The 11,021-nt window shown below is 44.3% G+C and overlaps 1 protein-coding gene across 1 annotated transcript in view; it reads left to right on the top strand.

Annotated features, from left to right (window-relative positions):
* The window catches only part of LOC108788183 (protein regulator of cytokinesis 1-like), a 34,697-nt gene that overhangs the window by 2,217 nt on the left and 21,459 nt on the right, over positions 1-11,021 (top strand). Inside the window, exons 2-3 of the mRNA XM_018557916.1 lie at positions 2,886-3,018; positions 10,876-10,998. Of these exons, the coding sequence (XP_018413418.1) occupies positions 2,886-3,018; positions 10,876-10,998 (256 nt within the window). The remainder of the gene's footprint in view (positions 1-2,885; positions 3,019-10,875; positions 10,999-11,021) is intronic.

Here is an 11,021-nt window from a genome sequence, read left to right as displayed (position 1 = left end):
CCAGATGCAGTGCGTTTCAGCCCGATTCTGGCCAGAACGCACTGCCTCGCATTGCGGCCGGCTCACTTTTATGTGGGGCAGCAGGGGGTGTGGTGGGCCATTGAAGTGAATGGCACCCTAGCCACGCCCTCTGGTCACAATGCGAACGGCCGCACGGGATCGCAAGGCACATTATGCCTGTGCTCAAAATGCTGCAAGTACTATTTTGCTCGCACCGGACCGCAGGCATAATGTGCGTCGCGATCCCGTGCGGACAATCGCATTGCAGCCGGAGGGCGTGGCTACGGTGCTATTCACTTCAATGGCCCTCCTGCCCCACAAAAAAGTGAGCCGTCCGCAATGCGAGGCAGTTCGTTCTGGCCATAATCGGGCCGGAACGCACTGCATCTGGTGTGACTGAGCCCTAAAGACGTTTGGTCCCGGTCCTCTTCAATTGAAACCTGCTGAACTAAATGGTGTTCTTGTAATAGAACACAGAATAGTTGAAACTTTCAAGTTCAGCTATTCTGTGTTCTGGAATGGGAGATTAGTCTCCTCAGCCGTCTGACACTGTCCTCCTGGCTGGTGTCAGTTTACACGGCCAGAGGAAGCAGCACGGGAGACCGAGAAAAAAAAAAAACATTCAATCACTCACCTTGTCACCGACGTGCTGATCTCCGTCTCTCTCTGCATTGTGAAGCTGCTGCACGCTGGGTCCTCACGCCTGAGGCCCCCAGGGCAGCCCCGTTATTGCCGGTAAATCTTTAATTCGCCTGCTTATCACTGCCCAGCGGCTGGCGCCCGGGGCAGACATTCTGGCACCCCCCCGGTTGTTACGCCACTGGTGCCTGCTGTCTTATACTGGTTCTTGTAGCTGGCCCCCTCCACCATCAGGGATCTGGCTGCAAGAAACAGGGGTCACCAGGGATCTGGCTGCAAGAAGGATGAGAGGGGAAGATGAAGTTACCTTACACCAACACTGGGGGGTACCTTACAGCAACACTGGATTTGCTGGACGTAGATATATGATCATGAAGGAGAACCCACTGAAAAAGGTAAAAGGGGTTTAGAAAAACAAGAAAAGGGTGTTGTTTCTCTTTAAATTGACATCAAATTTAGGAGTTAAACCTTTATAAATACATTCATGTACCTTTTACCTTTTTAACCAAAATGTATCTTATTTGTGTATCACTCAGCTGTAGATCCACAAATCATCTCTGTATTGTTGCAGACACTGTCCTTCCTGGAGGGCGACTACTTTTGTTCCCCAGTCCCTTTGTGCATTGTAATGTAGTCACCCAGGGCCATAGGAAGGGCAAGAAGATTAAGGCAATCGCTTCGGGCGCATTTGTGAGGGTGCATAGCCAAGGCTGGCTGCCATGGTGAGCACAGGGTGCCATGGCAACAGTGGGCGCTTGGCAGCATGGAGTAGAGGAGTGGCACAGCCTGCAGCTTCTCCTCGGATCCCCGGCATCGGAGGAAAAATGGAGGGGGGGTATTGCGGCAGAGAGAGCTGTTATCCAGAATGGGTGAGGGGAGAGAGTCGCTCGGCCAGGATCTGACAGCTGGCGGCCCTCTCTCTTCACCGCTTGGCTATCCGGAAGTGACAGCGTTACCTCCTCTTGCGCGCACCCACGAAGTCACAATAAACTACAATACCCAAAATTGACCAAAGGCGATGCTTTAAAGGCTTTTGCCGCTCATTAGTTTAGTGTTATCAGTGATTGATGGCCCTAGAAATATTGCTCACGCTCTGACGTTCGCGGTGCGTAACATGTGCGGCGTCATTTTCGTGTATGTATGGGAGAGGATTTTTTGTTTTAAATTATTTTTATTATGTGACTATTTTGCAACATTAATTTTTTTCCCCTATTTTTTTTTTTGTGGTTTTCACTTAACTTTATTATCACATAGGGGGCTAAGAAACCCCCTATGTGATAGCAAAAAGGATGTGACAGGTCCTCTTTATGGAGACATCAGGGGTCTCCAAGACCCCAGATGCCACCTAGGGACCCCCAAAGAAGCTGATAGGAAGGAACTGGGTTACCTGTTCCCCGCTCCTGAAGGAAGGAAGGACGGTGTTGGCACGAATTCAGAGATGATTTGAGGATCTACAAAGTGATACATAAATAAGATACATTTAATAGTTAAAGTGGACCTTTTTAACAATATTTTTAAAATAACAAAGACACCTTTAGAAATGTTTGGAAATGACAATCTACAAACACATACTTCTAGATAATTGGCGGCTTTGTATTCTTTGGATACCTTGTTTCTCTTTTCTTCTCCAGTCTTCTGACAGTGGCCATGTTTACTAAGGGCAGGTTACTAGATCTCCCTTTACTTCCTGAAAATTGGCACATGTGACTAGACATGTGACCATGCACATCATCTCAGAGGATGGACCACCATCCTCTGATCGCAGTTGCAATGCTTTGCTGGTTCCAGTGCAAACAGCTCCTGCACTGCAAGGGTTAACTGCTCGTTTTGTCTAGGCAGCTAAATAACAGATACTCGCCTGATTCTCCGTCCCCACAGCCTCTTCTCCCCCAGGCTCCAGCTGTCTTAGGTTTCATGAGTCATCATGTCTAATACAATGTAGTAGACGTGAAGATGGCAAGGAACATACAAAAGCCAGGACATAGAAGGAGAGAGGCAGCCCGGTGGGACAGAGGATCAAGTGAGTATCTGGATGTCATTGAACTCAGAAGTGGACTGACAGTTGTGGATTCTTGTTGAGACGGTGCCATGCCGAGAGAGGGTGAGTACCACATTTAATGATTTTATACTTGGATCAGCATTTCTGAAGGAGTGTGATTTAGGGGAGAAACATGCATCTTCCAGTTTTCATAAACCATGCTTTGCTTGGATCTATTCTACTGAAGAACTTTCTCCCTTTGATGTAGTGAGGTCTTGGCTTCATCTGTCATCTCCAGTGCAAACAATGCACTTGCAAGGCTTATGGATATCTGGGATGGACTGGGTATCAAAGAGGAAATGCGACTGCAGAGAATTGGAGAAGTGAGAAAACACATTGAGGTAATGACATTGTGTGTGTGTGTGTGTGTGTGTACAATGGGCCTGTGACCATCAGAACTGGTCCATGGAAGATGTCTGATGAATCACATTTTCTTTTACATTATGTGGATTCCCAGGTGCGTCGCTTAGCTGGTGAAGAGATGGCACCAGGATGCACTATGGGAAGGAGGCAAGCTGGTGGAGGCGGTGCGATGCTTTGGGCAATGTCCTGCTGGGAAACCATGGGACCTGCCATTCATGTGATTGTACCACCTCCGTAAACATTTTTATTTTTATTTTTTACATTGCTTTTAGGGGCTTCAGGGAAATATTGGGGGTCTAAACAGACCTCTGATGTTTCCCTTTTAAAATAGAAAAAGAGATTTAGGACACACATTCCTCAATCTCTTTTTCTGTATCCCCTGTTATCAATGAACAGGAATCCTCCATGAGTGTTACTGTTCATTGATAACATGAGGACATGGTATGTTTACTATACCTACAACTACGAATGAACATAAGGTGATGTAGCTCACCTCCCATTCATTCATAATTGAGGATATAGTTAACATACCATTGATCACTGATCGCTGAGTGTTTGTGCTCGCTCTCCTCTCCGGTGTCACAGGAGGCTGATCGAGCGGAGCAGGGAGGTGAACTTAGCCTCCTGTGACAGTGCTGGCTGTCTCGACCCACACACCGCTCTGCAGCACAGTGATAGGCGGCTGAGCGCTGTGGGAGGAGAGCTCAGCCTCCTGTGACAGCGCTGGCTGTCTCCGCCCCACACCGATCTTCCGGACTGTGATGGGTGTGGGAGGAGAGACACCGGCCGCTCACAGTGCTCTCCTCCCGCAGCGCTCGGCCGGCTGTCACTTTCTTTTCTCCCCGCTGGAACACAGAGCCGCGCCCAGCGGGGAGAAAGTAGACGAGGGATGCGCCGATGTATCGGCCGAAACATGGCTCTTTCGGATATGCCAAAAGTGCCATTTTCGGACAAAATGTTTCAGCGGCCGATATATCGGTGCATCCCTAGGGAAAATGATGTCTCATGCTCCTTGAACCACACTGTCACAATTTGAGCCTGATGAATCCTGGCATTGTCATCTTGGAATATGCCCAATGTGCCATCAGGGAAGAAAAAAATCCATTGATGAAAAAACCTGGTCGTTCAGAATATTCAGGTAGGCAGCTGTTTTGGGCATATAACGTTGCCCACCTTTCTTCCTTTAAGATGATGGTTCACCACTATCCTTCCTAGTTTTAATAATGCATTGGACTGTTCCAAACCCAATTTTATCAGTTTCAGCAATCTCCTTTAGTTGTTTTCTTTGCTTGATGCAGGCCAACACTTTGACCCTTCCACGACGACAGGATTTGTCTTTAGACATGGATGTTTAAAGCTTGCTATACACCTATAGATTATCTGCAGATTTTCTATGGTCTGATGGAAAAAGTGCAACAGATTCCTCCATCTACGCTAAACTGTGTGGATGGAGGAATCTCCCACTGGCCAAGCTTCAGTATCTTGCTAGGCGGCCCTGTTGGCTCTCAAAATACATGAACAATCTGATTTGTATCAGACCATAGAAAATCAGCATATAATCTATAGGTGTATGGCCAGCTTAAGAAATGAGAAGGTACTCATCTGCATTACTTGGGGTTAAATAACTTGTTGCCGACTGAAACATATCAATCACTGCAGTGATTATCCAATAGAGGGTTCTTGCCTATTTGCTTAGCTAAATCCAGATGGTGACTTTTTTTATAGGGCCAAGCAGTCTATATGTATGTGTATATATTAGGGATGCACCGAAATATCACTGCTGAAACATATTTGGCAAAATGCTGAGAGAACCATCTTTCGGACGAAATTGCAGTGCATGCCTGCCTTCTCTCCTCCCCGCTGGATGCTGCTCTGTGATTACTCTGACACAGCAAAGCGTCCAGCGTGGAGGAGAGAAACTCTCAGGGGAGGAGAGCACTGTGAGCGGCCGGTATGTCAAAGGAGTCCGGGCTCTCCTCCTGCACCGCCCCGCATGGCCTCCTGTGACAAATCAGGATGGAGATCGGTGTGGGTAGAGACGGCTGTCGCAGGAGGCCGGTGTGGGGGGAGGAGTTAGCTGTATAAATAGACTGAGCTCTCCTCCCTGCACTGATCGCACTGCATCCTGTGACAGCGAGTCATGATAGAGAGTGGGTACAAGCAGTCGGCGATCAGTGATCGCTGGCTGCTTGTAAATAATTGAGGACATTTACTCTGTCCCTATTTATGAATGGGAAGTGCTCTGCATCACTTCCTGTTCATTCATGTTTGTGGATATAGTAAACATACTCTGTCCTCAAGTTATGACTGAACAGAAGCACTCACTGCAGAGGATTCCTGTTCATTTATAACCGGGGCTGCACAAAAAGAAATTGAGGACTCTGTGTTCTCAATCTTTTTCTATTTTAAAAGGGAAATATCAGGGGTCTGTTCAGACCCCTGATATTTCCCTAGAGCCCCCGACAGTAAAGTTTAAAAAATACAAATATTTATTAAAAAATAAATCAAATATAAAAAATATAAAGAGTTTAGAAAAAAATATATATATAAAAAAAAAATTTAAGTTCTATTTGGTGCACCTAGTGTTTGTGTGTATAATATAAAAAAAAATTAAAGAATTTTATTTTTACATCCATCATACAAATAGTTGTCCTTGTAAATATGGAACAATAGATGAAAAATTTAAAATTATACTTAGCTTTCCCTGCATATTCATTGTGTTAAAATTTCCTTTAGTCGACCTCCTTTTTAAGCATTGTTTCTGCTTGATTGGGTTTAAAGGACTTTCCATGTAAGTTAATGGAACTGACACATAACTTAGTCAGGCTGAAGTAACGTGGGAAGTAAATGTACTGCCGGGGATTACTAATGCAACCTAAAATCTTACCTGCAGAATAAAGTATAGCTTTGTAAATGTGGTTCTTTAATTCTGTTACCCCAAATATAGTTACTACTTATTGGTGTTTATTATTCAAATTTATACGTGACCAAATGGGTATTGTGAAAATCCTGCTTAAGTTTTCCTTTTACATTGTTAGATAGAAAAAAACTGCGCTAGGAATCAAATAACACTCTAAGAGCAGCTGTGCTTAATAGGCGAGTACACCCAAAATAGGAAAAAAGAAAATAGCACTGCGCTTCAAACTCAAAAATGATATTCCTAAAATGTGAAATTGTCACAAAGTGATAAACAATTTTGTGTCATACACAACACCTGTGTTGCACAATGCCTGTGCTGATGATAGTAAGAAAAACTCTACATCTAATGGTCTAGACACTATAAACCATAATAAACATGGGAGAAAAAAAAAACCCGTGCTAGTACATCTCATAAAATGTGTACATATAGAAAAACCTGTGTTAAATCTCACAAGAGATGTATAACTCCCACTTAATCTACATAACCATATGTGACGTCCAATACTTCTTGATACAATAAAGTCCTTGAAATATGTGAGGGTATATCTTACAACTTTTATAATCAACACCACGTCCGTGAATGCAAAAACAATTAGTGAATCAGTGCTCTCCAGTCTCCACCGTGCTCAAAGATAAGATCTGGCCGCACTCACCGACTCCTATTGCTCACCATATTTCAGATGAACAATTAGCGCTTTGTTGATATATAGAACCAAATCCTCTCCTTTTGTTTTTAATCATACAATAAATTGGGGTAGATTCCTCCCAACTCTGGCTTATCTTTCCAAAATCGTGTAAAAAATATTCCTCCATCTTCCACCTTCTCTTACATAGTTACATAGTATTTGAGGTTGAATAAAGACATTAGTCCATCAAGTCCAACCTATTAGGATCTCACTCTAGGAGTCCCTGTACCCCTGTATATTACGGTCCCTTAAGAAATCGTCCAAACGTTTCTGGAACAATTCCACATTATTTGCTGAAATCACCGCCTGTGGCAGTGAGTTCCAGACCCTAACTGATCTTACTGTGAAGAACCCCCTTCGCCCCTTGTGCTGGAATTTTTTTTCCACCAATTTTAGGTGGTGACCTCTAGTTTTTGTAATGGAGTTAATTTGAAACAGTTTATCGCTAATGTTGCTACCACCATTGAACATTTTGTACATGGAAATCATATCCCCCCTTAATCTCCTCACCTCTAATGTGAACATGTTTAAATTTAGTAGCCCCGTCTCGTAGCTCTGGTCCTCCATACCCCTAATTAGTTTGGTAATTGTGGTCAGAGAGAGAAAAATAAGCTTGTGGTCAGAGAGAGAAAAATAAGCTTCCCATAGTGTAGTATATCAGAATAAATTTATTTAAAACGATTAAAATGCACTTACAATTAAAATACGGTAATCGCACATGGCTTGTGTCCACTGAAGCTCCTGTCTCTATGATTGCAATGCTCGCATAGATCGGCCCACGTGATGCATTTCATCACTATTGACTTCCTCTGAGGTGACGGTCTGCATACGAGCATTACAAACTCCTTTCCTTTTTTCTATCACACATAATGGTAATCAAATTCCTGCCACTAGGTGTCACCCCATTCAGGCTGCATTCTAGTGTGTATAATCTCTTAAACCCGTTTCAAACTATACTCCATAATATATACATACAGATAAAATCTTACAATACATAAAAACATTTAACATTGAGAATTGGGGAGGATGCATACATGGGATATTCAATGGATACATCACTTGTACACATTTTATGAGATGTACTAGCACGGTTTTTTTTTCTCCCATGTTTATTATTGTTTATAGTGTCTAGACCATTAGACCTAGAGTTTTCCCTACTATCATCAGCACAGGCATTGCGCAACACAGGTGTTGTGTATGACACAAAATTGTGTATCACTTTGTGACAATTTCACATTTTATACTATTTTTTCACATTTTAGGAATATAATTTTTGAGTTTGAAGCGCAGTGCTGTTTTCTTTTTTCCTTTTACATTGCCATAAATATTTTATTGCATGGAGGGCTTTATATGCCGTTCTCCACAGAAGCATAGAATTAGTCCTTTGTATGCATTTTTCTTTTTTTTTAAGAAAACAGTTACTCAGCACCATTATTTCAGTATAATCTGATTTAGCCTCCTTGTGTGTTTTGGCTGTTTTATATGGGCAGCAGATTACCAGTCTTCATCAGCCACAACATAAAACTGATTGGCTAATGCGACATCCACAAATGATGAAAAGGTATGGCTGCATGTGCTGTACTAAATTTTAAGTGTAGCAGCTGCTTTGTTTGGGAGGATGAGGTGAAAATAATAGGGTAGATATATGGCCCTGATTTATCAAGCTGCAGTAGTCCTTTTTGCAGTAAGGTGAATGTGTAATATTGCTTTTAGAGGCCGCCTTATCGTGCCTTATAGTATGTGCTATAGCAGGTTGATGAATCAGGTTTAATGTTTTTTTTTTTAAAGAAACACTGAGCTCTAGAAACTTCCCGCAACCAAAATTGGCCATAGGCGACGCTTTAAACGTATTTACCGCTCATCAGTTTAGTGTTATCAGTGATTGATGGCCCTAGACTTATTGCTCTCACTCCGACGTTCGCGGCGATATGTAACATGTGCGGCGTAATGGGCGCAATCGTCTTTTTTGCACGTATGCGCCCCCGACGCATGTGTGTATGTATGGGTGGGGACTTTTAATTTTTATTTTATTTTTTTAATTCTTTTTTATGTGTAACTTAAAACCTTTTTTGGGGGGGGACTTTTTTTTTCCACTAAACTTTATTGCTATCACATACGGGGACTAATAAAACCCCCCTATGTGATAGCAAAATATGTGACAGGTCCTCTTTATGGAGACATCAGGGGTCTCCAAGACCCCTAATGTCACCTAGGACCCCCCCAAAAGAAGCTGATGAAGCACAGATCTGCTCCATCAGCTTCTTTGCAGCTTCTGAAGCTGGAGAGTGACACAAGAATGCGGAAGTGATGTAATATACAACACTTCCGCATTCTTGCAGATAAGAGGTGACCGGAGGGAGCTCGTGTAACGATCTCCCTCTGATCACCTGTGACACAGGCACCATGCTGATCCCGGGCTCGCACCGTGCACAGCGGAGCCCGGGATCAGCGGGACAATGGCGGGGGGGGGCCCGCACCGATCGTTGCAAAATACAAGCGATCCGCCGGCTCTACAGCCGGCGGATCGCTTGTATGTTAACAGGCACCGCTGTCTGTTTTTAAATTGCGGTCACTTCCCGCTCGCGCGCGCCCAGCGGCGCGCGTGAGGGGGCGTGTCTGGGCGGACGTCTAGAGACGCCCGCTCAGATCTAGAGAGCTCCGGACGGCCGGCCCGGAGGTGGTTAAACTAACAGCCAGAGGCAGCAGTGCTTTAGATCGTACTCTGCATATATACAGATATGAGGCCATATTCACGCTCACATCACAGGAAGTGCATTGCTGCTTTTCAGGAGAGATTCAAGGCACAAGATCGTTTTTTCAGGGTACTGTTATGGCACAATTAACATTTCTCTATAGGGATGCACCGATATATAGGACGAAAAATGGCACTTTTGGCACAATGCCGAAAGTGCCATTTTCCTGCCGATACATCGGCACATCCCAGGTTTCTTTCCTCCTCACTGGGCGCTGCTCTGTGTCCCAGCGGGAAGGAGAGAAACTGTGATAGCCGAGCGCTGCGGGAGGAGAGCGCTGTGAGCGGACGGCGTCTCCGCACACACCGCTCTGCCTCCTATCACAGTCTGACAGAGCGGTGTGAGGGCGGAGACAGCCTGCGCTGTCACAGGAGGCTGGGCTTTCCTCTCTACACCGCTCGCTTAGCCTCCTGTGACAGCGTGTCAGAGAGAAGAGCGAGAGCAAACACTGATTGCTGAGTGTTTGTAGATAATTGAGGATATGGTATGTGTACTATATCCTTAATTATGAATTAATGGGAAGTGATCTACATCACCTCCTGTTCATTCATAGTTGTAGTTATAGTAAACATACTCTGTCATGTTATGAATGAACAGGAACACTCAGTATAGAGAATTCCTGTTCATTGATTCTCTGATGTCACCTAAGGACCCCCCGAGAAGCTGATGAAGCAGAGATCTGCTTCATCAGCTTCTCTCCGGTGTTCTGCACCGGAGAGTGACACTGAATGCAGGAAGTGATGTAATATACATCACTTCCTGCATTCGGGGACAGGAAGAGAGATCAAATGGATGATCAAGTAATGATCTCCCTTTGATCTGCTGTTAGAGCGTCGCCGTGCCGGTTCCAGCCTCACCGGCCACATCGGATCACGGACCGGCGACGAGCAGACAAGGAGGGGGGGCGGCGCACACCCGCAGCTCCTGCAAGCGATCGGGCGTCTCTAGAGACGCCTGATCGCTTGTATGTAAACAGCCATCGCTGGCTGTTTACATGCTTACAGTTTTCACTCTCGTGTGCGCGCTGAGTGCCGCGCGCGAGAAGGGGGAGGGGCAGGACGTCTTAAGACGCCCTCCCGCTCCTAGCAGACTTCCGTCCGGCCGTTCACGAACGGCCATGGACGGAAGGTAGTTAAAGTAAAAAATGAATTAATAAATAAAAATATTTGAAAAAATAAACGTTTTATATAAAAATAAAATATTTGAAAAAATAAACGTTTTCGGCCTGACAATTTTTTTTTTTTTTATTTCGGTTTTAAAATTTCCATTTCGGTGCACCTCCTAGTTCTCTATAATCTAGCAGATCTTCACTTCTTGAGTTCAGTTTCACTTTAAGGATGTCACTTCTGTGTTCATCTGCTAGTAAAGTATGTGGTCCTAATTAGATTTCACAATTGCGAATAGGTTTTCGATAGCTAATAGCTTTCTATGCCTTTTTAGTGCTGAGATTTTTGTTTGTTCCCGTACAATTCTGCAGGAGTTGTTTAACCGCATGATAACAGAAGAAATTGAAATGAAAGATAGGATTGAAAAAAGCGTTCAATATTGCAGAAGGGAAATAAAGACACTTTGCCACGAGTTATCAATAGAGGACTACAAGGTGAGACAACTGTATTGACAGAC

The sequence above is a fragment of the Nanorana parkeri genome, unplaced genomic scaffold (genome assembly GCF_000935625.1).
Source record: "Nanorana parkeri isolate BGI_ZX_2015 unplaced genomic scaffold, ASM93562v1 scaffold310, whole genome shotgun sequence".
Classification (NCBI taxonomy): domain Eukaryota; kingdom Metazoa; phylum Chordata; class Amphibia; order Anura; family Dicroglossidae; genus Nanorana; species Nanorana parkeri.
Note: the sequence above shows the minus strand (reverse complement) of the source record. Positions and strands in the feature narration are given on the sequence as shown.